Source organism: Mustela erminea, chromosome 3 (genome assembly GCF_009829155.1).
Source record: "Mustela erminea isolate mMusErm1 chromosome 3, mMusErm1.Pri, whole genome shotgun sequence".
Lineage (NCBI taxonomy): Eukaryota > Metazoa > Chordata > Mammalia > Carnivora > Mustelidae > Mustela > Mustela erminea.
The window spans coordinates 123,342,917-123,370,842 of NC_045616.1; the positions used below are offsets into that span (position 1 = coordinate 123,342,917).

At 54.1% G+C, this 27,926-nt stretch overlaps 1 protein-coding gene and 1 long non-coding RNA gene across 5 annotated transcripts in view; one reads left to right on the top strand and one right to left on the bottom strand.

The window, feature by feature from the left end:
• Positions 1 to 5,065: 5,065 nt before the first annotated feature.
• LOC116586866 lies at positions 5,066 to 27,597 on the bottom strand. Of its 2 annotated transcripts, XR_004284179.1 has the most exons (4): positions 27,342 to 27,597; positions 15,215 to 15,316; positions 12,742 to 12,880; positions 5,066 to 9,069 (listed from the first exon to the last, which is right to left on the bottom strand). It is a non-coding gene; the product is annotated as an uncharacterized LOC116586866 (long non-coding RNA). The 2 variants fall into 2 exon arrangements; XR_004284178.1 differs by lacking the exon at positions 5,066 to 9,069 and having other exon boundaries at positions 11,417 to 12,880; positions 27,342 to 27,596.
• Positions 18,641 to 27,926, top strand: part of IL17B (interleukin 17B) — a 38,359-nt gene continuing 29,073 nt past the window's right edge. For 2 of the 3 annotated variants that reach the window (XM_032337363.1, XM_032337364.1), the window contains exons 1-2: positions 18,641 to 18,747; positions 21,821 to 21,899. In XM_032337363.1, the coding sequence (XP_032193254.1) occupies positions 18,731 to 18,747; positions 21,821 to 21,899 (96 nt within the window). In that variant the 5' untranslated portion in view covers positions 18,641 to 18,730. The remainder of the gene's footprint in view (positions 18,748 to 21,820; positions 21,900 to 27,926) is intronic. The other variant, XM_032337367.1, reaches the window with a different exon arrangement.

Genomic DNA, 27,926 nt, shown 5'->3' on the forward strand with positions numbered 1-27,926 from the left:
ATGCTGCTCTCTGACCTTCCCTCCCCTCCCACCTCAGATCCCTCTGCAGTCCTATGGGCCTTTGCTCCCACACATACCCATCTCTCCCCACCTCCTTCCTCTCCTGCTGTCTCCACCCTGACATCTGACAGTCCAGTAGCCACCCCAGAGCCAGAACAGAGATTTAAAGTCGACTCTGATCTTTTCGAATAGGTATTGTGATGAATGGAATGGTGGTATCCCAAAAGCTACGTTCAGATCTGTTCTTAGAATCTGTAAACATGGGGCGCCTGGTGGGCTCAGTTGGTTAAGCATCTGCCTTCGGATCGGGTCATGATCCCAGGTCCTGGGATTGAGCCCCGCATGGAGCCCTGCATCAGGCTCCTTGCTCTGAGGGGAGCCTGGTTCTCCCTCTCCCTCTGCCCCTTACTTTACCTGTATACTCTCTTTCTCTCTTTCAAATAAACAAATAAAATCTTAAAAAAAAAAATCTGTGAATAGGAACTTATTCAAAAAAAGGGGTTTTGCAGATGTGATTAAGTTAGGATCTTTTTTTTTTTTTAAAGATTTTTAAAATTTTGTATTTGACAGAGAGAATGAGCACAAGCAGGGGGAGCAGCAGGCAGAGGGAGAAGCAGACTTCTGTTGAACAGGGAGCCAGATGCAGGGCTCGATCCCGGGACTCTGGGATTGTGACCTGAGCCAAAGACAGACAGCTGACTGACTGAGCCACCCAGTCACCCCCAAGTTAAGGATCTTGAGATGAAGAACTTATCCTGAGTTTTCCGGATGGGCCCTGATTCAGTGATAAATACCCTGACAAGAGACAAGCATGCGCAGCGGAGATTGGACAGAGAAAGAGGAGGAGGCAATATTGGGCAGAGATTGGAGTGATGTGGCCTCTGGACAAGAAAACCACCAGAAGACAGAAGAAGCAAGGAACAGGAGCTTCTCTAGTGTCTTCAGATGGATCGGGGCTCTGCTGTAGCCTTTATTTCAGCTTTCTGGCCTCTGGAACAAGGCGGGAGGACATTTCCATTGCAGTGGGCCTCCTGGTTTGCTGCCACCTGTCACTGCAGGAAGCCAGGTGATACACAACTGTGGTTACAATAATATAAAATGTAAATGCTGGGGGGGTCTTGCTTTGCTTTTCTAGGTAACCCCTGTTCCTAGTTTCTTTTCTATTTTCCTAGGATTTCTTCATAAAGACAGAATTCTGTGAAAGGGGAGGGGCGCCTGGCCGGCTCTGTCCGTGGAACACGTGACTCTGAATTTAGTGCTTAAAAGAAAAAAAGAAAAAGAAAAAAGAAAAAGGAAGTGGGAAAGGGGAATGCATTTTGATCCCCCTCCCCCCCCATTTAAGCATTTAAGAGTGACCTTTCATAATGTATCCGGCTGTGTCACTCACCGCACTTAGGTGCAGTGGCCACACCTCCACCATGCCCCTTGAACCCAAATCTCACGCCCCCCTCCCCTCCAGGCTGCAGCCTTCCTGGTCTCCTGGTGTGAAGATCCCACCTTGTTCTGCCTCAGGGTCTTCACACCCATCCTTGCCCCAGCCTAACCCCTAGGCCCTTCTGTCCCCAGTGTCATCTGACCTCTATTCAAATGTCATGCCCCGCCCCCACACCCTCTTTGGCAGTCCTCATCCTGCCACTTCTTATTATACCACTCCATTTCATTTTCTTCCTTGAATTTGTCACAATATAAAATGGACTGTGTTGGCTTTCTTGTTTTTGTCTATCTTCTGCTCTAGACGGGAAGTTCTTGGAGCTGTGATTTGGTGTGTTCACACTTCCATTCTGGGCCCCTGGAGCGGTGCTTGGCACATAGTAGGCCCTCCCTAAACATTTGTGAAATACATACATTAACCCTGAAGGCCAACCACTTTCTAGAAACTATGACATTAAGGAAAGGGTTCTTAGAGTCCATGGAACCCCTAACATAATACTTAATATTTTGTGTGGATGTGCATTATTTTCCATGGAGATGGTTTGACAGCTTTTATTAGATTCTTGAAGGGGTCCTGATCCCAAAGATGTGAAGGGGGTCTTAAAGTCAGGGCTTGATTGTGCAGGAAGAAAAACAAAGTTAAATTCAGCTGCCAAGGTCCACTGGGAGCCCCGGGCATGTTTAGTCTAGAGGAGAGAAGCCCAAGGAAGCCAGCTCCATTGTTTGTGAATCTCTGTAGGCAGTGAAGAAACTTGGAGAAATAAGAATTTCTCCCCAACAAGGGAAGGCCCTTCTGACAGTCAAAGCTGACTTAGGGCTGACTGTTAAAGTAATGAGGTTCTTGACACTGGAGGTATGCAAGCAGATGTGTATACCCTTTTGTCAGAAATTGTTCTGGGATGAGCAGGCCAAGGAAACACACAGTTCTGGGATGCAGGAGTGGCAGATGGCTTGAGTCAGAGGGGAAAGTCTCTAAATTAATGTCGCTGTGGTTCCTTCTAGCCTTCCACAAGCTGGAGTGCAACTGACATGCCCCTGCATATCCCAGAGTGAGCCAAATTAGTGACATCCCCATATTCCATAAGTTGGTGTCCACCGTGCCTGGTCCCATGACCCTGAGAGGGACTGTCTGGATCTGAAATGCAGAGACAGGCCTAGGTGCTCTTTTCACAGCAATGACCTTGGCCTGTATAGGCTGCCAGCCAGGATCACAGGACTGCTGGGGTGTGTTATCCCCTGCAGCCCAGACTGTCCTCCTCTGGGGTTCCTCAAGCTCCCTCAGTCTCCCTCAGGGTCAACAGCTTTCTTTCAAGCCCTTTCATTTGGGACCAGAGCATTCCATTTCACTTCCTTTGTCTTGATCATCCGATCACCTCCTGCAGCAATTTCGGGGTGACTTTCTATTGTCTCCATAGGAGAGAAGCAGCTCTCAGGGAGCCAGGGATCCCTTCTCCAAGCAGGATGTAAAATCTCTCTTTGTGGAGCCAAAGATCATTTTCCTCAGGGCACACCAGAAGGCAGATGATATGGTGCTACAAGAAGGGCTCTTGGCTTCAAGGTCAACAGGATGATGGGGCGCCCCAGTGGCTCAGTGGGTTAAGCCGCTGCCTTCGGCTCAGGTCATGATCTCGGGGTCCTGGGATCGAGCCCCGCATTGGGCTCTCTGCTCAGCGGGGAGACTGCTTCTCTCTCTCTGCCTGCCTCTCTGCCTACCTGTGATCTTTCTCTGTCAAATAAATAAATAAATAATCTTAAAAAAAAAAAAAAAAAAGTCAACAGGATGCCCTTGGAACAAATAGCATGTTGGGATCTGTAGCAGGGTCAGTCCTGGTGGGCAAAGTCTCCCAGCGCTTTCTTCCCACCGTGAGGCAACTGGGAGCTGGAAGACCAGATTGGACACTCCTCTCTCCAAGGTTATATAAGAAATGATTGGCCTGGCTGTGGGGCAGGTGCTAGATGGTCCCAGGTCCTGACGGAGCTCTTTCCCAGCTATGGGGCTCTGGACACATGTCTAATGCTTGAAACCTGTTCTGTGGCTGTACTGTAAGGGACCATCACAAACTCACAGATGTGACAACACAGTATAAAACAAATTCACAGGGACCCGCACAGAGTAAGGGCTCAATAAACCAGGCACTATTATTCTTATTATTGTTAGTAATAGTACTCTTTTAATAAGTATTGCTTAAACTCTTTGGGCCTCTGTGAAAGTGAGATGACAACATGCACCTCATTGCAAGGATCAAATGAGGTCATGGAATGGAAAGTGCATTTTGAAATGCAAAATCCGACGTAAATGTGTCACTGATAATTGAGCTAATGGTCAGTGAGAATTAGTAACAGAAGTCCTTCTAAGCAAGGAGGCCTGTCTTTCCAGGGTAGGCCACGAGGGGGCACCGTCTCTCTCTTGCCCCAGTCATGTCCCCTCAGCCTCTCCTCCAGGAGGGACCAGGTCCAGGCTTCCCAGCAGGAAAAGGAGGTGTACACTGTCCTGCCAGAAGAGCCTGAGCCTATAGTCCTTGGGATATGTCACCAGACTTGTTCCCAGGGGTGCCAATTCAGTCTCCTCACAGGATGGAGGCCTGTGGCATTTAGGGATGCGTTAAAAGCTGTTGCTGCTTGAGGGTAGTGTTCAGAAGTGGTCTCAGCACTGACCTTTGGCGAGAGAAGGCGGGATCTCATGCTTCCGTGTGTGTGTGATGGAGTCTCAACATGGAAGACTCACAACATAGGAGTCCTCTGGTTGCCTTGTTGGCTGCTGTAGACCCCGCGCCCGATGCACATACGGGGTCTCCCAGGGAAGGCCGGCAGAGTTCACTGAGGTGAACAGAGAGGGTCGTCCTTCTGTTGGATACTTGCTGTTACTCCTACGCACCCCCAGCGCCCGGCCACCTCAGCCCACAGTGTGCGACCCTGTCAGGAAGGCCCACCTTAGCTGGCGATAAGTTCCCCAGGGGGTGCTGTGGGAGTTCTAGAAGGACCCACCCCAAGGACAAGGCCAGTGAGCATCTGACTGGGTCCTGTTTCAAAGTGAACAAACTGGGGGTAGGGATGAGGAGAGTGGAGTGCACAGCGACAGGGGCTCACCCTCGGCCTGCCTCTCCCCACAACTCCCTACGGCTCTCAAGTGGCCACAGGGACATCCGGCTCCTCAGAAGAGGAGGGCAGACGTGCAGGCGCTCCTCCCAGCCTGTGCTGGAGGGCAAAGGAGAGACATGAAGAGGCCGTGTGGGTCTGGGAGTTGTCAGGTAACTGGTTGTTTGCCAGGTGGTTGGACTTGTTTTCCCTCCAAATGTAGCAGAGCTTGGAGGATTGTGCTAAAGGGGAAGCGACTGCATTTAGAACGACGCCAAGTGTTGGCGATGATGCCCAGTACAGCTGGAGTCCGGAGTTCACTCTGAACCTTAACACTTCTATGGGGTGTGATTTCCTATTTGACCTGCTCAGTCACACCTTTGGGACTCAAGGGGACAGGTTGCCGCGTGGCTAGGCTCCTCGGCTGATGCCTTGGTCCCACCCCAATGGATCTTACCTCATGGAACTCTTTCCTTCCCTAACCGGCCATAGCCGGGTGTTCCTAGACGTGGCATGAAAGCTTGCTGGGGGTCCTGCCCTGATGCGGGTCCTGATTGGTATCTCTGCTGGCCCCTGGAAATGGCTGGCAAAGTGAAGGCACTTGGGGATTATCTCAGCTGGGGGTTCGTTCTGGGCTGAAGAGTGTCCTCCCTCACCCAATTCATGTTGAAATCCTAACTCCCAGTAACTCAGACTGTGGTTGTGTTTGGAGAGAGAGTCCTTAGAGGTAACCAAGGTTACATGAGGTCATTGGGCGATCCCTGATCCTATAGGACTGGCTCACAAGAGGAGGAGGTTTAGGCCACAGACACAAAACCGAGTGAGAACACGGAGAGAACACAGCCATTTACAAGCCAGAGAAAGAGAGAGAGTTCTCAACCTTGCTGACACCTTGATTTTAGACTTCTGGCCTCCAGAAGTGTAGGAAAATGTACTTCTCCGGTTTAAGCCCCCCGGTCTGTGGAACTTTGGCAATGGGCCAAACAAACTAAAACTGGCTGTTGGGTTCTCCCCTGCCTTCTCCTCCTCCCCCTTCCCCCATGTTCCCAGGAAGAAACAGGACACAAGGCAAGGGTCCATCACTTTATTAGAACCACAGGGCACAGGATGGACCACTTGGGTCTCAGTGAGGGATTGTTTTACCCTCTCCCCCACAGGAAGCCCCAGGCAGACTGCCTGCAGGTAAGACTGCTTGGCGATAAGTTCCTCAGGGGGTGCTGTGGGAGTTCTAGAAGGACCTGCCCCAAGGACAAGGCCAGTGAGCACCTTCTGGGTCCTGTTTCAAAAGTGAACAAACTGGGGGTGTATGGTAGGGATGAGGGGAGTGGAGTGCACAGCAACAGGGGCTCGTCCTCGGCCTGCCTCTCCCACCTCCTCCCTGCAGCTCTCAAGCGGCCACAGGGACATCCGGCTCCACAGAAGAGGAGGGCAGGTGCGCAGGGGCTCCTCCAGCCTGTGCTGGTGCCAGGCCCATGGGAGGGAGGGCATGAGGGTTAAAAGCATAAACACAGACTTGATGTGATTCCAGCTTATTATTAGGTGGGTGACCTGGCAAGTCTCTGAACCTCTCTGCGCCTTGGCTTCCTGGTCTTTGAAGTGGAGTGAGTGATAGCAGCTCCCTTGCTGGGCTGTAGTGAGGACTGAATGAGATGGTGCCTGGGAAATGTCTAACATAGTGCCTGGGAAATTGTAAACGTTGAACAAATGGACGCCATCATCATCATCATCATCATCATTATTATTGTTATTATTATTTATCGAGAGCAAGTCAGCTGTCTCTGTGGTCAGGCCAGCTCCACTGTATATAGAAGGAGGAGGCAGGGACCTCATCCTTCATTAAGGTCCTCAGTATGGTCTGTTAGGAGGACAGCTAGAGCCCCATGTGAGAGCCGTCTTGTTCTTCGGAGTATGGGGACCAGACCCGCAGGTGAGCATTCTGGGGCTGTGGCACCCGCCTACCATGAAGGCGGAGCTACCTACCAGCTCCATGAAAGCACTAGGAAGGGTTTTCGAGAAGGTCTAGTTCAACGGCAGGTCTAGTTCAACGGCAGGACCTCGGCCTGTGGCATCGAGTTGTCCGCACTCCTTGTGTCTATTCAGACAGTTTGTTTGTTTGTTTGTTTTGTAGTTTTTGCTTTTGGCTAAGGAATTGCCACAGGCCGCTGAACTTGGAATCAATTCTGGCTCTGCCTTTGGTTGCCTGGGTGACCCTGAGGTGGTCACGTCACCTCTCAGCCTCACCAACCACACTGACAGCTGTGAGGACAGAGCCAGGCTATAGAAGCCGGACTGAACTCTAAGTGATGGAGGCATCATAGGTAATGAGATGGTGGGTGGGAGACCGCGTTCACGGGCGCAAAGTGCCCGGGGCAAGGGGAATGGGGTGTGTGTGTGTGCTGTGTGTGTCAGAGAGGCTGCGGGGCTCCGGGAAGGAAGTAGAGGCAGGTGTCACCACAAGAGGGCGCTCTGAGCTTTTTTTGTCTTGGGGCTTTGATGAACAAAGTTATTTTCATTTTTCTGTGGTTGCTTTGCAAATTGAGCTAAGACTTATGGGTTTTAGTTTATCTAACTGCTTTAATAAACTACTAAAATAAACTCGTGTGTGTTTATTAGTTTATCAATAATGTAGATACCATATCCTGTCCCCCATCGCAAGGCATGCTGGGAAGTGGGGTGAGGGACAGGGGTGGGGACAGGAGGAAGCACATACTTTATGGTGACCTGGTTCAACCACGCCTCTTCTGAGTGCCTGCACAGATTTCCCAAGAGTACAGCCGTGGTGAGGTTCCCTCATCCAGTCTCATAGGAATGTTACGAAATGGACAAAATGGAAAGAAAAAGCAGCTTAAAGGTCAAGAACACCGTGTGCAAGCCCTCTTACCTCCAGTGTATGGCCTCTGCTTGAGCCTCATCCCGAGCTTGAGCGGAGGTCCCACGGGGACAGCTCGGGTTGGGGCAGGTGAATCCAGCTGCTAAACCATGACCTCAAGAACAGTATTTCCAGGAATCCCCATCTTAGCATCTAAGGGATTCCTGGGAAAACTGGACCGTGAGGACAAGGTGAGAGAGGGGCCTTCAGCACCAAGGCACTGCCGAGTCCCTAAGGACTGGCGACAGTCTTCTTCTGCGCCCAGCCCCATCTGCAGGAGTCAGTGTGGACGCCGCGGGGTGCAAGACCGTCTGATTGCTCCAGCAGGAGCACTGACTGGAACTTCAAGCGCCCTGGAAAGTACCTTTCTTGTAGTCAGAGGCCGTGTTGTTGACCAGAAACCATCTGGTGGCATCCCAGCCCCCCGTATCCCTCCCATGACTGCCGGGACTGTGTATGTTCTGGAGTCTCCAGCCAGAGGGAGGGTTTGAGTCTAAACCCTGGGCAGATCAGTTCGCAGTGTCCAGCAGATTCCTCCCTGGGGATCTCCAGCAAGTCTCTAGTCTCAGCTTTCCTCAGCTGTCAAATGGGAGAGGAAAGGACCTCCCGGATAAGGTGTGACAGATGCAGTCTGGGACTAGGGATAGGAGTAAGGCCGTCCATGGGATTAGTGGAAACTCCCTAGATCGGTCTTTGTGAAAAGTGACCCAAGATGAAAGGAGAAGACCAGATTTCTTTAGTATGTTCTCTTCCCGCTCTCCCCCCTCTCCAGTTCTAAAATCATATGCACTGGACTGGGTAAGAACACAAACCTGAAAGCAGGCAGGTTAGGCTATAACCTTGGCTGACACAACCATAATAGCTTTGGAAGAATGGCTTTAACTGAGCCTCAGTCTCCTCATCTGTAAAATGGGTCAATAACACTGGCCACCTCCCAAGCTCATAGGGAGGTTAAAGAAGATGGCACTTAGCCTGGTGATTCTCTGCTATTTCTTGCTTGTCAGAAACCTCTGAGACAGGCCGGTCATTTGTGTAATGTCAGGACTGGCTCAGGCAATAACCTGGAGCCAAGATTAAGCATCCGAAGAATGAGGAGCCCGACTCAAAGTTCAGGACTTTTGTCTTTAGGGACGCAAGTGTTTTTAGGAATTGTCCAATCCACAAATGACAAATAGCTTTCAGTTCTGAATCATTAGCAGCAGCTCTCCACGACTTAGTGTCGAGGAGGATTCCAGAGGCACCTCTGAACTCTTCTAGAAAGGATGCCGTGACTGATGGACAGTGTCCACCATGGGCTCGGAAAGAGAAAGCACAGGCAGGGTGTCGCGTACCAGCCCCCGGAGAGTCCCCCAACACCTCAGTTACCGATGGACCCACTGGGGTGCCCAGAGGAGTCAGGAGTCAGTCAGAATCATGAAGCCGATCATGGCATGGGTCAGACTTGAGTCCAGAAACTTCCTCGGCATGAGCGGCCCGGCGGTGTCACAGAAACTGGAAACGCTTCTATCCTTCCCGATATCCCCAAGCAACGTCACCACTTACCACATCCAGGGTGATGGTGGCAGACCAACTTCTCCCTTCCCGAGCTACAGTGCTTCATCTCAGACTCCCAACTGACCAGAGATGCAGCACTGCACCTCAGGCTGGGAGACAGGGCGCGGCTCAGAGCCGGGAGCTGCTGGCGGGGTTCCACCCTAGGCAGGAGACGGGGTGTCAGCGGGGCCGCAGCCCCATTCTTCCCAATACTGCTGTGACTTGGCTTCCCAGCCCTCTGGGACCAGCCCTCCACCTTCCCTTTCTTTTCTTTTGCTAAAAACCAGCTTTATGAAGAGGTAACCCCCCCTCCCAAAATGTACAATGAGACGGTTTTTCATACATTTGCCACTTGTGCGAACACCGCCACAATCAGTTTGAGAACACTTCATCACCCCAGCCAGAAACCTCTTATCATTCAGCCCCTCCCATCTCCCATCTGCCCCTCACCCCCACCACCCTCGGCTCTGGGCAGACCGCTTTCTGTCTCAAGAGCAGCCTGTTCTAGACATTCCAATAAATGGACTCACCCAATATGGTGACCCCGTGCCCCACCTTTATGCTCTGTACACTTGAGCCAAACATCACGTTCACAGTGCTTGATAGTTTACACCATCAAACATTAGCCTTGGCCTCCCACCTGTTCTCCCTGCTTCCACTGCCCCCTCCCCAACTTCCCAGACACCCTTCCAGAGTGAGTTTTCAAATGTAAGCATGGTCATTTCTCTTCCATGCATAAGTAAGATCGTGAAAGTGCTCCTCTTCCTTCTGGTTCATTTCTGAAACTCTCACCAAAAACTCCGATGCCTCTTCCTCTTCCCCCATACCCCTGCCTCTGGGCTTTCAGGGGCTGTGCTGTTCCCTCTTGTGCCCCCTGCCCGTCTCTTTGTGAGCTCAGTGTCTACTCAAAAGGCCACCTTTTTTGGGAAGCCCTCCTTGATTTCCTCAGACATCGGGACACCCTGGTCCATGTCCTCATGCATGCTGGGCTCTCTTTCTAATCCTGCACTACACCTGTAGGCTGCATAATCCCCCTGGGAGGGAAGGGACCCGGCTGCTGGCTGTGCTCACCCCTGAAAGCAGCTTCCAGCCGTATCCAGGCCTGACTTGGCTAGTATGCATTTCCCTGGGGATAGCGCCCACATTTGTTAATTTGGGGGTATCCTTGGGGCTTGCTGAGGTCTTTGTACATGGTGATGGGCCCAAGGGAATGCCTTTTGATGGATGACTGAATGGTCCATGTAGATAATTCATTTTCCTTTTGAGACCTGGCTTGTGTGGGAACCTCTGAGTGAGCAAGCAGAACTCCCTCTGCTCCTCCCGCCCCACCAAGCTCCCAGGGCACCCCCGGAGGACCTTCCTGCTTTGCTGGATGTCTACTGCTATGGCCTTGATAACAGATGACAGATACTTTCAAAGATATCTGAAGGCCCAAGGAGGGGTGTGTAGACTTTTCCTAGGGCTGGAAGAAAGCAAAAACAAAAAAACAAAAAACAAAACAAAACAAAAAACACCTCCTTAAAAAGAAAGTGTCTCTTAGGCCTCTACCAGAAATCTGAAATCTGGCCTTGATCCGAAGAGTGTCTCTCTTTCAGGTCTGCCATTTGGGGCAGGTCAGTCCCCATGTGCCCCCTGAGCGAGACAGCCCCTTCCTGAGGGAATCCCAGCCAAAGAAATGCCTTTCTCTAATAAGGAATTCTCTTGTAGGAAATCTTTCCAAACTGCATCTGTCTGGGGAGTGGTTCCAGTCGGGACCCACCAGGCCCACAGCCTGTCCACTCCACTCTTGGATGCCCCCCACCAACAGCCCCGTGAGAAAAAATGCTCAGCCTGCCCCACTCAGAGGTTTCAGTAAGAAGCCGGGGTCGGGGGTAGTCCCAACAAAGTGAACTTTCATGACCAGGAACAGAGCTGATAAAGCTAGTCCTGCATTCCTTGGTGCACAACGGTCTCCAAAGCCTTTCTCAGCCTGACTTTGGCCTCCCCCATCCCCAGCACCGGCAGATGGGGTCACAGAGAGGGAACAGCTCTGTGGGGTACGTGGGGTGGGGCGCCGCACTCACTGCCTGTGGAAGGCAGTGATCCGACTTACTACCTGTCAGTTTGCTTTTCCGTTTACCCTGGGGACAAAGCCTGTTTGGTGCTTTCCTGTCTCTGACACTTTGCTCGCTCCTGCTTCTTCCTCTCAGGCCTCAGGCCTCAGGCCTCAGGCTCAGGGCCTTCCAAGGCCCTGGACCAGGGGGGGAAGTGGGTTAACACTGTTCCATTTTCGCTCCGTTTCCTCTAACCTTCATCTCCTCATGATGGGCAGTGTTACAGGTTTTCACGGGCAGTACAAATGACTCATCTTAAATGTACAGGTACTGGGGTGCCAGGGTGGCTTGGTGGGTTAAAGCCTCTGCCTTTGGCTCAGGTCATGATCCCAGGATCCTGGGATCGAGCCCCGAATTGGGCTCTCTGCTCAGCGGGGGAGCCTGCTTCCCCCTCTCTCTGCCTGCCCCTCTGCCTACTTGTGATCTCTCTCTCTCTCTGTCAAATAAGTAAATAAAATCTTAAAAAAAAAAGTTATTAAGTGTACAGATACTAAGACCATTTGCAGAGAAGGGAAGAATACCGAAGCCGGTGTCTGAGAGGTGGCGGTTGGGGAAACCTCTGCGTTTAGCCTTCAGCTCAGCCAGGGAGGCTGCTGGGGCAGTGTTGTCACCTCCACGTGGAGGACCGAGGTGGAGGGGAGATGGTGCCACTGTCACAGCCCGGCTTGAAGCAGGGATGTTGAGGGCTGTTTCCAGCATACCCCACTAGGCTCCCAATGTTGTAGCAAAGATGGCGCCTCTCCTGGGTATGGCGATGGGAAGTAGATGGGGAGGCAACCCCACGGTCCAGTGGGAGAAACTCTGATGCAGGGAGAGGGGCTCCATGAGCAAACTTTGACCGGGAGAATATTATTTAGCTCCCTCTCCTCTGGGTATAGGCTGCACCGTCCTGTTCCCTTGTATCTAGAAAAATCTGGGGATGTTGACTGTTATAAGAACAGTCATTTATTGACTATTTTAATTGTGCTAATCCCGTGTCTCCAAGTCTCTGTGGGAAGGGAATTTTCCAAGGCCATGGAGTTAGGAGCTGAGCTGGGTTCCTAACTCAGAACAGCCACCCTCGGCGCCCTCATTTTAACCTCTATGCTGAATGTCTCCTCCCCCAGCCACGTCAGCAATCCTTTGGGTTTGGGACAGGGTCTAAATATTTCACTGGGACATTCAGTCAACTTAGGGCATCTTCTACCTGCCAAGGGGAGGTGGGACTGAACCTGACTGGGTCCTTGCCCTGGAGGAACGCAATCAGGCTGAGATGGAAGGAAAACATCCCTGACAAGGTCAATAGGGGGCAGACCCAAGTGGCACAAGAGAGAGCCTGAGAAAGGACTGCCAAGGTCTTAGAGGACAAAGAGTTTCCTGTCCCAGGGGGAAACTGGGAGGGCTTCCCGGAGGAGGAGCTGGTGGGTTGGGAGGGGAGGCAGAGATGCAGGAAGGGTGCCCTCTTGGCTCTCTTTGCCCTGGGAACTCTTTCTTTGAATCTTTCTTACGTGCCCAGCAGGCAGACAGTGCTGGCCCTGACCCCTGGTCTTCTTGGTCGGTAGCCCTCCTATTCCACTTGCCCCACGAGAGGCTCCTGGTCCCCAGTCAGGAGATAGGGGGCCACTTGGGAGACCTGAGCTCTATCACCAGCTGGTGTGGTCACTTCTCCCAGGTACTTCCCCTCTCTGTGGCTCCATATCCCCTCTGTCAAAGGAGATGGTCGAACAGGTGGCCTTGGTCTCTTATAGGGCAGATTCTTACCTGGTGCTGGCTGGTGGCAGGCTGGGGGGGTTGCTCCCAGAGAATGGGCCAATTTGCCCTCCCTTCTCTCCACTGTCTTCAGGAAATATCGTGAAGCTGAGACGGGGGAACCTCTGTCTTCCTGGGAAGCTCCGGGAGGCTGGGAAGGAGAAAATAAACAGTGGCTGTCTGGGTTTTCTCGCCAGGCCCGAGTGAGGAGGCCTCCTTGGCTTCTTCCCTTATATGGCCAGGCCGCTCTGGGCTGGGAGCCCGTCCCTGTGCTTCCCCACCTCCACCACCACTGAGGGCTGGGGGCCACGGCTGGTCACCTGGGACTCTGGTGCTGCAGAGGTCAGGGCAGGGCTGAAGGTGTTGGGTGGATCCCAGGACATGTCCCCAGAGTCGCCTATATAGGCTGGCCTGGCCTCTGGGTTACTTGGGGTGGGGCCAGTGGGGAGGATTTATATTGGGAGGACGGGGTGGGGGCGGGTGGGTCTCAACCTGGTCCTGACTTTATCCCCAACTCACTGTGTGACCTTGGCCAAGCCCTCTCCCTCTTCTACCTCTGTTTCTCCCCGTGTCGAAAGGGGGTATGGAAAAATACTCATTAATCCTCACAGTCAGCCCCACGAAGGGGGAGTTTTGTACTCCATCTCACAGAAGGGAAAACAGGCTTGGAGAGGCCAGCTGGACCACAGCTACCCAGCTAGAAAGGGAGCAAGGCAGGGTTTGAACTTGGGGCTGACTTTGGGGTCTGTGTTCTGATGGGCTGATTGCTGAGGCTGCTCTAAGTGATAACACTCAGACGCTTACATGTGTCATAGGAGACCAGGGGGCCCCAGTGCCCAGGGCCCCGGCCCGAAGGAGGCTGTCCTGTTTAGGTGTCCCCCGCACCTCACACAGGGCTGGACAGCAGACTCAGCTCAGGAAAGGGAAGTCGTGGAATCATTTAATAGCAGACCTCAGTAGTCAGAACTGTCCTATGGGCATCATCTCCCAACTGCCACGTCCACTCTGAGGATTGAGCAAAACAATGGATGGGAAAGCACAGAGATGTCTCTTTTATAATTGGCATTGTCTGTTCATAAGTCCCTTTTCGCTGTGAAGTGCCTGCCTTGTCTCATCCCCAGGCCAGTGTCTCCCAACCTGAGCCATTCTCGCTTGCCCAGCTGCAGGGCTGAGGGAGGAGGGTGGATCTGCTCAGGGCCTGGGCTCTGCGCCCTGGCGGCCAAGATCTCGGGAGAGGCTGCGGGAGGGGAGGTAGGGGTGGGTTGCTGGGAACAGCTCAGAAACGAGCCTTGCACAAGCACCGACATCCTGTGTGCTCTTGAGCTAGCCCATCCATCATCCTGGCATCCTGTCCGACCCGAGGCCCTCTTCCTGGGGCCTGGGGGCAGGTCTCCAGGGCTGAGGCCGGGCTGTCAGCGTGGCCGAGAGACCGCAGCTGGCAGCTCGCACGCCTGCTCAGTGTCGGGGCTGGACAGTGGGGGCAGGGGGTGGGGGATGGCGGCAAGGTGCCTGCAGCCCTCTTAATCTAATTTGTTTAGACCCAGGCTCTGAGGCTCGCTGGCTAGGGAGGGAGCGCCGCGTGTGTGCGCTGTGCTTGGAGCACCCGCTTGCTCGCAGGTATGGGCCGTGCCGAGGTGAACAGGTGTGCTGCATTATGTAAGCCAGGCCTGGGCCTCTTCACCTGTCCTACAGGGTCAGCTTCTTGCCAGAGCCATGTGTCCTCCTCCTACTCCCAGATCCTGTTGTCCACTCTTTCCACCCTCAGGAGATCTGGTGCCGGAACCCCTCACTGCAACTGACTGTCTGTGAGAGTTCCTTCACTTACTTCCCCGTGCCTCAGTTTCTCTACCTGTCCTACGGAGACTGTACCTCACCCTGCCTGCTTCACGTGCCAGGGACTGAAACTGGCAAGTGTAGAAGAATGTGATGGATTGTTGTGGGGGGCGGCTACTGCTCTGGTTTCTTGAGCCTCACTCTTGCCCAGCGCTACACACCCCAGGCTCCAGCCTGAGCTCCCGGACCCTTCCTAACCTCTGGGAGCTGGTTCTGTTATCACCAGGCTGACCGACCTTGGATTCACCTGGTCCTAGAGCCTGGCCCTGTCTACTCCTTCCCAGGGATACTTGCTGTCATTCTCCATGTGGCCCCCAAATCTGTTCTCTGTAGCACACAGGCTCTGCCTTGCTAGTTGGTTGGGAGCCTGGGATGGGGTGGACTTTTGCCTCCTGGTTTGTTTTCCCTTCTTTGATTCCATTTCTTTTCGCCCACAACCCATGCCTAGCCACCTTGAATTGCCAGCACCCCCTCCACCAGCAGGGGCCTTCCTTCAAGTCTTCCCATTCCCAAGACCTGGTTTCTCGGTCATTCTGAGGGCTGGGATAGGGAATGTGCCCTAAGAGGCAGGGCTCCTGCCTGGGCCTCCGGCGGCAGGGGTGGGGCTATAGAGGGGGTGTGGGCGCAGGGTGGGGGCGGGGGAGACACTCACGGCTCTGTTCTTGGGGACCCCTGCTGCCGCCCTCCTCTCTGGTCCTCAGGAGGGCCCTCTCCGCAGGGTCGTAGCAGTGGCTCCCACCAGCCAGCGCCTTGCCTGTGAGAAACAAAGACACCGATGGCCTCTTAGAAGGATGCTGGGGTGCCCTCTGGCCAAAGCCTACCCTTTGGGGGTCCTGACTGGGCCTCCGGGCCCCAAGGTCCTGAGGATGGGCCTGGCCTTAAGTTGGGTCCTCAGAAGCTGCAGGCTGAAAGTGCTGGGAACTTCCAGGCCCCAAAGAGCCTGCTCCCTGGGCCCTAGGCAGCCATGGTGCCACTTTGCTTGCCTGGTTTTCAGTGGGTGTCTTGTGAGGGGCAAGAAGCCCTGAGAGCAAGAGGGGCCGCTTTCCCTTCCCTGCACACTAAGGCCCCATCACGAAAGAAGGTTCTGGAAGGAAGTTTCCCGGCAGGCCTTTGACAAATGGCTCCACCTCCAGCCTCACATGTCAGAAAGGAGCTGATTAGGGACAGGTCAAAACTTGGGGTTAAAACCATGGCCAAGGCCGAAAGGACAGCACTGGGGCCACCTGTGACCACTTCCAGCTGCACGAGGCTCTCACCCTGCAAAGGGCCTCCTTCCATAATGGCAGGTGTGCTCGCAACCATGGCCAGAGGTAGGACTAGCTTCCCCGCTTAACTGGGCTTCCGAGACGCCCTGCAACGTGCCCAGGCTCGTCACTGCTAGTGAGAACCAGAGGCAAGCTTGACCCTGGGGCTGCTCATGCTCCCTCCAGCTGTCTCTGGAGCCAGAGGGGCAGCCGGCTGGTTGACCCTGAAACAAAACTCACATCGTTACGGTCATTGCAAAAGCCACTGTGCCCTCTGCTGGCCTTGCTCATTTCCAGGGAACACAAGGGCCTGGGAATGGGCCACATCTGCGAGCCAGATGGCACCACAGTGGGAGAGGGCTAAGGTCAGGGCTCCGTGCAGGAACACGAACCTGTGCCCATATCGGCTCCCTCTGGAGAGGGCTCCCTGCCCTCAGCTCCCCTTCCTTGGCTCCCTTATGCGTGTGCATGTCCTACAGCCCATGCTCTCCTTGGGCTCAAGGGTCCTGGGGTTTCTGCCATTTACTTGCAAAGAGCAGAGAAGACAGGCCCCAGAGCCAGGTGGATCTGCCCTGAATCTCGCCCCCAGCTCTTTCAAGCTGTGTGGTTGAGAGCCGGTGGCTTCACCTCTCTGAACTTGGGCCCCAACCTCAGGCTTGTCTGTGAACGTCAGATAAAGTCAAAGTTCAGTTGGTGGCACACCGTGAGCCCACGTACATGGCTGCGATTTCCATTATGAGCCCAGGGCTGGGCCCGCAGCGAGACATAGGCATGGGAGAAAGGGAAGCAGGAAGGATGAGGGCAAAGGTCCAGAGAGGCATCCAGAGAAGATGTGGAAGCTGGGGGTGGGAGCTACCGTGTGGGGCCCCGTTCCATGGCCCCTCTGTTATGTGGCTTCTCTGGGCCTCTGTTCCCAGGACGCCCTCCCACCCCCTCGACACCCCGGCTAAGTTCACTAGCCTCACACGCTCCCTACTTCCTCCCCAGGGAAGGCGGCTGCTGGGGACTTTTGAGCCAACCCTGGGAATGCAGTTGGAGGCTGAATGGAGAGTCCTGGAGGACAAGGAGGACAGGGCGAGGAAAGGGGCCCCCACCTGCCTGGCCCAGAAGATCAGGGCTGCCTCGAGATGCTCAGACTCTGGGGCAGGGGTGGTGCAGGCAGAGGATCCCCATGCCTCTCCTACACCCTGACCTTTCAGTGAGACCAAAACCAGGGACACGTAGTGACAGTGACAATAGCCATCATATCGTGACTTACACTGGGACATGCTGTAATCATAACAATAGCTTTCAAGGTGCTAAACACTTGCCAAGTACTTTCTTGTACAGAGGATTTTGCACAGTCCCTCAGGAGTTAGCTACCATTGTCATTCTCATCTTACAGATGAAGAGACCGAGGCCAGCAGAGGTTACAACATGCCTTCAAGGTCATGTGGCAAGCCCAACACACATTTCCACGGCTCCCCTGTGAGACCGACTATTCCTGCTACCTTTTTTACAGAAGGACAACCTGAGTCAGTGTCTCATGGCATTGTGTCAGGCCTGTGTTCTTTTTTACGGAAAGGCGGTTGTGAGCAGAGAAAGCATTTTTCAGTGTAGATGGAGGCGTGTGGGTCCTGGCAAGGCTGTGCATCTCCAGAAGCAAGGAGACTTCTCATTTTGGTCTTTGTTGTGCCTGTTGTCCACAGTACTTCCCCCTAGCATGCTGTCTGTTTAAAAAAAAACACACACACAAAGAAACATAACAAAGGGAATAGTTTTCCCTTCTGTCCTGTCTACTTCCCAAAGAACTAGAACCTCCAGGGTCCCAGTTTGCTGAGACTGAGTGATGCTTTTTGGATAATACAAATGCTGGTTTCTTCTGGAATGTGCTGGAAAAAGCAGCAGGTTAGACACCAGGTCACCTGTAAACAGGCTGTGTGATTGTAGACAAGTGCCTTCCCCTCTCTGGGCCTCACTGTGATGTGGTGGGAAGGGTCTGGGCTCCACGGATAGATAGGTGGGGGGAAGGCTCGACCAGGCCATTCCTTCAGGGTTAGTGTCAGCGTGAAGGAAGCTCTGCATCGATGTTCCATGATCTCATGGAATGAGAGAGAACGAGCCTCAGGGTGGAGACTGGCGCAGTTGCCTCTCCCTTTCCCTCTTTCCCACCCCACGGCTCAGCCCAGAGCAGGCCCCAGGGACCTGGACCAGGTGGATTTTCTGCAGCAGGACTCAGTCTTAGGACGTTAGTGCTGCAGGCTCTCTAGTCACGCACCCATTGCTCAGATAGGGAAACTGAGGTTCGGAGAGGAGAAGCAACCAGCTCAAAGGGACTCAAGCAAAGGCCCAGCTGGGACTGACCCTTTCTACTCACTGAGGGAGCCTAATCAGTTAGATCTTAGCAAAGGGGCCCTGGGAGGAAGGCGGGAGAGAGGGGGCCTTTAAGTTCCTTTGGCTTTGAAGATGGAATAATCATGACTTCCTTTTCTAAATATCTTTTGGCCCTTCCTAGAACCAGATGGCGGATGTTTGGAATTTATGTTGTAAATAGTGTTTAAGAAGGGGATGGGGGTGCAGATGTCTTACTTTCTCCATCCTCCCAAAGCAAGATCTGAAGGAGGGAGTTGGGGGAGGGGAGCTGGCTCCGATACTGGGGAGAAGAGCGAAGTGAGAGGGAGGAAGAGAGAGGAGAAGGGGAGAATAAAGGAGGAGAGATTGACCGAGAGTGAGGGCAAGAGGGAGAGAAGCAGGGAGGGAAGAGGGGGTGAGGGGCGGGGAGAGGGGAGGAGGGAGAGAAGGTGGGCGGAGGAGATGGGGAAGGGGCTCTCCGGCTAAAGGCTCAGATGGACTCCATCTTGAGTTCAGGAGCAAACCCTTGAGTTTTCTAAAAATAGCTCAGCCTTTCCCCCAGCGGGGCTGGCAGCAGGGAACGGGAGAGAGGCATGCTTGCCCTTTTATGGTAAGAAAAATTCAGATCCTCAGAGGGGGAGCTGGGCCAGAGCCTGTAGTTCTGGACAAAGCCCAGCCCTGGGGTCTGGAGTGGGACAGTCTGGGTGGGGGTTGTGATTTGGTAGGATGTCCTAGCCTGGGTAGCTCCATCCCCTGTGAAGCAAGGGCTGAGGTGATTGCCCTGGAAAGCCCGGGGTCCTGGTGTAGCCCTAGTGATGGGGGTGGAAGGGCTCATAGATATCTGGTCTACCCCATCTCCCTGTTTTTAGAAGAAACTGTATCCCAGAGAAGGTAAGAGACTGCAGGTTCCCTATGGGGACAATTGAGGTGTCAAGGTAAATAGATCCCAGGCTCACAAGCCCATTATTCTAACAGGCAGTGTGGTTAGTGGAGAGAGCACTGGCCTGGGCATCAGGAGACCCAAGACCCACTTCCCTGTTTGCACACAGTTTGCTGTGTGACCTTGAGCGATCTGCTGAACCGCTCGCTCTGGTCTCAGGTCTTCTCACTGGAGTAATCTGAAGGGCCTTCTTAGCTTTTGGCCTCTGGGAATTCCAAGGCTGGATGGCAGAGCTTGGGCATAGAATATGCTGCCCCAGGCAGAGGGGAATCTGTAGGCTGTTGTTTTCTTCCTGGGCCTGGCCTACTTTCCTGCGCTGGGGCCAAAGCTCAGATGGACGGAGACAGAGACGAGGCCTCACTGGAGACTGAGGTAGATCACGAATGGATCCTCTGACTGTTTAAGCTGGTTGGGGCCAGCCCTTCCCCAGACACATTAAGACTAGGAAAGGCCTCAGGCTCATGGTCATGCTCAAGGTTATGTGGAGGGTTGGGGCAGAGCCAAGAATAGAACCCAGGGCTTCCCCTCCCAGCCTTGGGCTCTTTCCTCTGCAGGAGGCCTCCCTCTGCAGCAGCCAACAGTTTGGGGGATTCTCTCTGGCCAGCAAAAGGGCCTTCCTGGGCAAAGCTGCCAGAGCTCAAACACACCATCACCCTTTGCCTACTTTTTGGAGATAGTTCTATCCTGGCGGGGCACCTCCCTCTCCCCTGATCCCTTTCCTTGGCTTTGAGGACCATACCATCGTTTCTATCTCTGGAGAGAGGCAGGGAAGAGGCAGGGAAGGAGGTACAGGGCTGGGCAGCCACTCGGGCAGTGTGATCTTGGGCCAGGCCCTCCCTGCCTTCGGCCTCAAGGTTTTGTTTGCATCTATCACCTGAGGACGGGACCTGATGTTCTTGAAGGTGCCTTTTGGCTCTAACAGGATTATGACAGGAGGAGTTTAAAATTCCATGCCAGGAATGGTTACTAAACACCTACCCAGATCACCAGGGAGAATGAGTTGGGTTTAGTACTGCTCTGTAGCTTTATAGTCCCTTGAGATGGGGACCCAGAGCCTGAGACTCCTGGGAGCCCCCATCCGGAGACCTTCTGTCTATTCTGGGAACCCGGGCTGATTCTCTGACCCCAGCTTGAACCCATAGTTCACGGAGCTCTGGTCTTGAGTGTCCAGGCATCCCTCGTGCTCACTGCCCAGGACACCGCCCGGGCCTGGCTATCCCCTTGACTCTTTCCCACATGGCCGTCTACCTCCCCAGGTCCTGTATGGTTCCTCTTCCCATCTGCCCACACCCCATCTCTCCACACTCATTCTTTCTGTGACTCAGCCCAAAGAAGAGGCTTGCTTTCCTCTCCCAGCCTCCCGCGACACCCCCACCCACTGCTGGGGAAGAGGAGGGACAGGAAAGAAAGGGGGACCAAAAATAAAGCATCTTGTTCTAAATTGGAAGTTTTCCTGTGACCCTCCTGGAATTTCCATGCAGACTCTCCAGGGCGTGTGAACAGAACTCCCAAGGACCCCGGCCCCCTCTGCCTCATTCCCGCTCGGGTGGAAGGCCATCGGCTGAGTGTCCCCCAGGGATCCAGTCTTACAACCAGGCTCCAGGTCTCCCTGGTCAGTGCTGGCGCTCCCTGGGAAGGGCAAAACACAGCAGTGGGGTGAAAGGAAGTGGGAGGGAGGAGGGTCCCCCGAGGGCCCTTGTGAAGTCAGGGCAGAACTGATGTAATCCCTAACTGGGAATCTGACATCCCAATGGCAGGGGAACTCAGTCCTTAAGGATTGTCCCAAGACAGCTAGGGCTGTGATGCGAAGACCCAGGCTGGTGGTGGGAAAGGCCATGAGGCCCCGACTCCTCTAATGTTTGATTTGTCTCCACAGTGTCTGTGCTAAGCTTGTATAACTCTGGTGATGGGGAGCTCACTGCTTCCCAATCACCTTATCTTTCTTTCAACACAGGATTGGAGACTCCTTCCTAATATCCCACTGTCATCAGCCTCTCTGGGGCTGCATGTCCCGTCCTTTCGGGCTACAAGGAACAAGATCCTGTTCCCTAGAAAACTCTTCTGAGGTTTACAGATGGTGACTACAGCCCTTGGGTTTCTTATCCCTCTTGACCCCACCCCGAGGTCTCCTGTCCCGTGATTTGACATCTCAGAGTCACCAATGCCCAAGTCCCCAGGTCTCTCCCCTGCACTGGGGCTCTTGGCCTGGTGGTATGGAGGCCCAGGGACAAACAGGCTAAGTAAAGAAAGGGCCTCCCTCCCAGAGACAGGCGCCAGCGGGGACTTCCACCGGTCCATGGAGGTTGGTTGCAGGCTATTCAAGTCACTCCAGGGCCAAATCTTCCCCTACTTTGCCAGCCTCAAACCCCACTGAGCTGCTAGACCTACCCTGTTCCAGCCAAACGGGATCATTTGCTGTTCTGAAAATGTCCTTCCGGTCCCGCCTCCACACCTTTGTACACAGAACTCTTTACCTGAAAAGCCTTCTGCTTTCTTCTCTTTCTATCCAAAGCACACCTCTGCTGCTCTGACTGCCTCCACCCCAGATTTTCTTTCCCTGAGCGTCTGGGGAACCATCGTCACGCGTGGGATGACCCGAACTCTCTCCCTCCCATCCCAAATCATGGACCATCACAGCCCGAGAGGCCCACAGGGACAGAGGAACTTACCCGAGTGTGTGGGCTGCAGAACTGGGGTCAGAGTCTTAGCCTGAGTTTTTCCCTTTCTCCCCATCTTGTTCGAGCTTATCTCAGCAGACACCCTGGGACTCCATGAGGTTGTTGGGTCATATGCTCAAGGTCTGGCAGTCTCTGGGAAGACTGGTCAGTGCCCTCTGACCCTGGTAGACCAGCTGGGGGTGGGTGCCATGGCCACTCTGACGCCATCCTGCGATGCCAGCCTCCCTCTGGGATACTTTGCCTCCTTCCCCGTTTGCCTGAATGAGGACGAGGAGGAGGATGGTATGGGGCGGCAGCTAGTGCAGCTGAGCTGTGTCCCTGTTAAACTCACAGTATATTTTCCAGTTTGGGGCTTTTCCATCCGCCTTGGAGCATGGCGTGGGGCAGAGATGGGCCATTCAGGAGGGAACCTAGGCTTGTGGCCGTTATTGGGCACTTGACGAGGAGCGGGGGGAGGCTGCTTCTTCCAGCCTTGGTCTAGCTTACTGCCCCCTCCTCAAATCTCTGATGGGCTGTGCTGGGTCGGGGGCACCCAGGACTGATGGGGCTCCCAAAGGCACTCAGCCCAGACTAAGGGGCGCTCATTGGCAAGAAATACTGTTTGATTGAGGTTACATTTTTGAGCAAGTGTGGGGAGGGAAGGCTCTATCTATCCCCTTACCATAAGAATACTTAGTCAAGAAGGAGGCACCAGGCTTCCAACGGTGCCCTTTCTAAATGCTAAGAGTCGGTCCTATTAGACCACTAGGAACCAGGACCAGTTCTCGCTCACAGAGTCCCTGGGCCTGTGCTGGGGTGTAAGTAAGGGCATGGGTTCCGGGGTCAGCCACACCTGGGTTTGAGCTCTGGCTTGTTCTCTAACAAGCTCTGTGACTTTGCACAAGCGACTAAATCTCTCAGCCTCTGGGTCCCCAGAGAGGGGATGGTACTTACCTCAGACAGCACTGGGCAGAGGGCCCAACCCTTGGGAAGACTTGGTATATGGCAATTGTTATTTTTGAGGGGACAAGGGTCATTTATCCTCCTGGGGGAAAGAAGAGTGGAAGCCCGCTACGGCACCTCCTTCCCTCCCGAAGAAGCTGCCTGTAGTACAGCAGTCCCTGCTTCTCCCCAGCTCTGGTTCTCATGGACGGCTGTTGCCCAGAAGCAGATGACCCACCTTCTGCATTAGCTTCAGATAGTCAGGGGTGGCCCAACGCTATGTCACGGTGCCGACATGGTGACATAGGCACTTTCTCTCCCAGGAAGCATCACATGGAAAATGAGTGCAGCTCAGTAGGGGATTTTGAGAGAGAGACCACGTTCCTATAAGTTTTATCACAGTGGATTGTTGTAATTGTTCTTTATATTATTAGTTATTGTTGATGTCTTACTGGGACGCATGTGTAAATGAAACCCTATCATCGGTTTGCGTGGATGGGGAAAAGCATGGTACGCCTAGGACCCAGTCCTAAGTGTGGTTTCAGGCATCCACTGGGGGTCTCAAGACTTGTCCCCTGTGGCTGACGGGGGACCCCAGTTATCATGTTTTAGCAACTAGTGGTTGTGGAGCACTTCCTGTGCTAGCCCCTATTCTGAGGGTCTCAGGAGTCTTAACCCATTCAATCCAGACAACCCCAATCCCTGACGACTCAGGCATTCTCAGTATGTCCGACATCACAGGTGCTATGAGGATCATCTAGAATTCAACCATCAGCCTCTTGTGTCTTAGCTCTGCTCTGGCAACTCTCTGACCTGCCACCCCGGTCCCCTCTTTCCCTAGGCGCAGAGTTTCACCGGACCTCTGAAAGCCCGCTGGCTCAGGGGTCGGCCTCAGTTTCCTCATCTGGACAAAAAGGGGGCTGGATGAGTCGGTCTTCATGGGCCATGAGAATGGGAGACTGGTGCTGTGCACGAAGGCATGTTCTGAACTGGACACAAGGTTTCTGGTGGAGAAGCCTGGTTGTCCATAAGCCTCTTTTGCAACGGGGTGGGGGCCGTCTCTGTGGGCTCTTGCATGCATGGTGAAGGCCCATGGGGCCTGTCTAGACAGGCCGTCAGGATACGGCAGCCACCATGGGCTCTTTCCCCTGAATTCCAGTGGATGATCTGGCTGGCGGCCTCTGCTTGGGACATATTGTGTACTCTCAGGCTGGGGATAGGCCACACAGGCAGTGCTCGCTCCTGCCCCCAGAGTCTTCTGGGTGTTTTGCCACTTGGGGCATGCTGTGTGCATTTCTAGATACCCACATGGACCGTAGTGAGCAGCATTGTACTTTCTTACCTTTTTTTTTTTTTTTTTTTTTAAGTAATCTCTAGGCCCAATACGGGGCTTGAACTCACAACCCTGAGATCAAGAGTTGCATGCCTGACTGACTGGGCCAGCCAGGCACCCTCCTGTCATTCTTTATTATACAAATTGGAAAGAGACAAAATAAAACATATTGACGTATATACTTCAAGGAATCTGACAATGTTATGTGTGGCCAAAGACGGGGACACTCAGATGCAGCCGGTTAGAGTATAACTTGGTTTAGCCACTTTGGAAAATAAACTGACAGGCAGGTACCCCGGAACCCAGCAAGCTCTCTAGGTATCAATTCCAGAGAAACTCGGGTTCCTGGGCCCCGGGAGACATAGACAAAAATAGTCATAATGACAATAATCTGGAAAAGCCTTTATCACGGTTTTTGCATGACCCCGTGGGCCTGCGCCCTGGAGACTGTTCTCTTGGAAAGCTGTGACTGAGGCAGGACCCAGGGGTAGCCCAGTGGGGAGGACCTCAGTGACCATCTCCGTAGCTCCTTGAGGCTCACATGGGGAATCAGATACAGCCCCAAGGGTCCATTGTAGCTCTGGGCCTGAACTTTCTACTCCTCAGGGCTATGCATACCAGCAATTGCCCACAACTGGCCAGTCTGGGTAAGGGCTGATTTTGCTCAAAGAGCTGCAGGGTGGTTCTTAGGGACCAGCGACAAGCAAGGTCCTTTCCTTCCTTCGGCAGCAGCGGGACTGAAGAGAGAGCAGTGGCTTTGAACTAATACAACATGGGGGTACAACTTCTGGCGAGGTCATGCTCTTAGCTTCGTCTCCTCTCTGAAGTGGGGTTCCTCGTCACTGCTCTCAGAGGGGCTGGGCTGGGCCGGCTAAGAGCAAACATTCTGGAGTTGCAGACTGGGTTCAAATCCCCTCTGTCACGTTTTCATCGTGTGACCTCAGGAAATTCTCTGTAAATTAGGGATAAGGGAACGATGCGGATTCCTGCCTCTCTGTAATCCTAGGAAGATGGAATGAGACCACCAGCCCTTCAGCCTGATACCTGGCTCCCAGGAAATCTTCTGGGTACGTTCACAAGTAATGTTGGAGGGTCTGCAGGCAGTTCTGGGATGGAGTGGTTGAGGGGCAGGGCAGGGGGTGGGAGAGCCCTGGAGAGAGAGCGGGGGCCGGGGGGGGGGGTTGCCGGAGGCAGCTGGCACAAGACAGTGTGACATTAGTCAAGCCAGTTCACCTTGGTTCCCTCACCTGTACCATGGGGATCATGATTACACCCACGTCACAGGGTCATTGTGATGACTAAGTGAAGGAATTTCCGTAAAGGCCTTCGGGATTGCCCAGAAAGGGATAATCGCGAGAGAATGCTCTCTGTACCACTGTGGTGCACAGGGCCTGGCGGAGCGGCTGCTTCCATCCCAGCCGAGGCATCCGCTCTCTGAGGGACCCAGAGCAGTGCTCTCTGATCAGGGATGCAGTTGCTTCAGCTATGTCTGGGAAGGACCCAGGCTGCTCGACAGCCTAGCATTCCCAAAACTAGGTCTGTGTGGGAATTCTCCTGGGAGCTGGAAATGAAAATGCAGATTTCTGGGACCCCACCCAGACTCCCTGTCAGTGAATGAGGGTACTGTGGTTCAGACGCCACACCGAGGGACACATTGCCCACACCATGTGCTATAAATGCGGGAAAGGAGACCTCACCGAGCCTTGTAGGCATCTCAAGCTGATTCCACTTTGTGTCCCTTCACCTCTGACCTTTGAACTCATGCCTCCTGCCTCTTTCCAGACCCCATTCTCCCTTTAGCAACTCTGAGCACTCTCTGTCTGGGTCTCATTCCCACTTTCCTCTAAACATGGCTAAGGTCATCTTGCCCCTCAGGAGGAGTAGGGTCTGGCGGTAGCCTAACACCCACCCTATTTACCCTGCCCTTGCATGCCTATGTCCCTCACTCTCCATGACAACCGAGTGATGCTAGAACCAAGACCAGACCCATTTTATAGAGGAGGAAGCTAAGGCTCAGAGATGGCAAGTGACTTGCCCAAGGCCACTTGTCTGGTAGATAAACAAGCCAGAATGGGCCCTGGTGTTTGGATTCCAGAGTCTTTTTGGACCATTATGGCCTCAGGCCTTATGTGACCAGAGTGGGGCAGGTGAGGGTGTTGGGTGGGCTGGTGCTGGAGGATTGTGTCCACTCTGGGCCCTAGATGTGGCCAGAGCATATTCACAAGAGCTGTGTTGCCTGCATGCCTCCCAGTGTGGATCCCAGGCCTCTGCCCCCACACAGCCTGCCTCCCACGTCTCCTGCCGGCCTCGGAGGCCCCCACCACACCGCATCACCCCTCCTGAAACCCTCTGCTGTCCGTCTCTCTTCATCCCACTCTGAGGCCCTGCACTCCCTGATCGGTCCCTTCCCCACCAGAGGCTGTGGCAGGGTCAGGGGTGGGACAGGCTCATCTTGAGGCCTCAGACCTGTGGGCTGGTTCTTCCCTGGCCAAGGCCCTAGTCAGAGAACATTTAGCTCCTTTCTGTCACTTGAGGCTCAGCCTCCAAGAGCTTCCGTGGGCTTCAGGCATCTGGTTGGGCTCTAAGTCTCTGGTCAAAGGGCAGACTCAGCTCAGGGACTCTGGGGGAAACTTCCTGCCACCAGCTGTCTCTTAGGCTCCAGAAGGACTCAAGAAGCCACATCCTGCATGGAGACCGTGTTGTCCAAAGGTTTCATGATACAGATGGCCCAGAGAGGCTCGGGTGCCTCTCCAAGGCCTCAGGGCCAGGCAGCGAGAGGCCGAGCGGGACTGGAGCCCACGTCCCCGTCCCGCGGCCAGCAGCCTCACCTTCCTGCCTCTCTGCCTGTCTGCCGAAGGCTGAGCTGACATAGCTTTGCCTCCCGCTTTGCTTCTTGAAACCATTATTTGAAAACAGTTTTCCTTGCCAGAAGCCCCAGGCTCTCAGAGCTGTGAAATCAAACCTCACAGAAAAGGGAAGAAGCAGTGTCTCTGCAGAAGCCGGGAGACGGGGCACAGACCCGGGCATGGCTGTGAAGCTGGGGACGGCGGGACATTACCACCCACCGCTCCCTCCGCCTCCACCGCCATGTAATCACAGCCACCAGGAGTCCTCCCGGCTAACGGGACTGCAGGTCAGGGCGGGATGGGCACTTAGAGATCATCCAGTCCAGCCCCTGTACAGATGGGGAAACTGAGGCCCAGAAAGGTGGAAGCACAGTGCAGGTTAGCAAGAGAGCAAGGACCAGACCCTTGGATACTGCATCCCCCTGGGGAAGATGCCCCAGATGCCCCCCCACATTTGCAGACCCCGTGTCTGCCACTGGTTCTTACCTCTCCGGGGATCTGTTCCAGGTGTGGCTCCTTGCAGCCTGGATGCGGGGGCCAGCCCATTTAGGGGATTGTTGTGGGGGTGTCATAGCTTCTCAACTAACTTGACCGGGCCTCTGGCACCCCTCATTGCCACGGGGCATTTTTAAACGGCTGGCACGGGGCCCCCCTCCCCTTAGCTCCTTGCTTGTTGCTCCTTGGCCGCAGACGCCCCTCTGCCTTTTACCTTATATGAGCTGAAGAGGCCAGCCTGGTGTTGGGGTGAGGCGGGTGCTGAGTCCTCCCGGGGCCCCCCATTGGCCCGAGCGCCCGCCACGTGACCGCCTCGCCTTGACCTGCCCCCGGTGCCGAATGTTGCTTTTACCCCCTAAGGAAGGAGTGGTTGACAATTTTCATATTTCTTCTAAATTTGGAGATTTCAGACAATGCTGGGAGGCTTGGCTCCAGCTGCCAGAGGCCCATGTGGAAGTCATTAAGCCAGAGAAGGGGGGCCGGGGGAGAGAGGGAGACAGAGAGGGAGAGGAGGAGGAGGAGGAGGAGGAGGAGGAGGAGGAGTAGGAGTAGGAGGAGGAGGAAGGGGGACGGAGT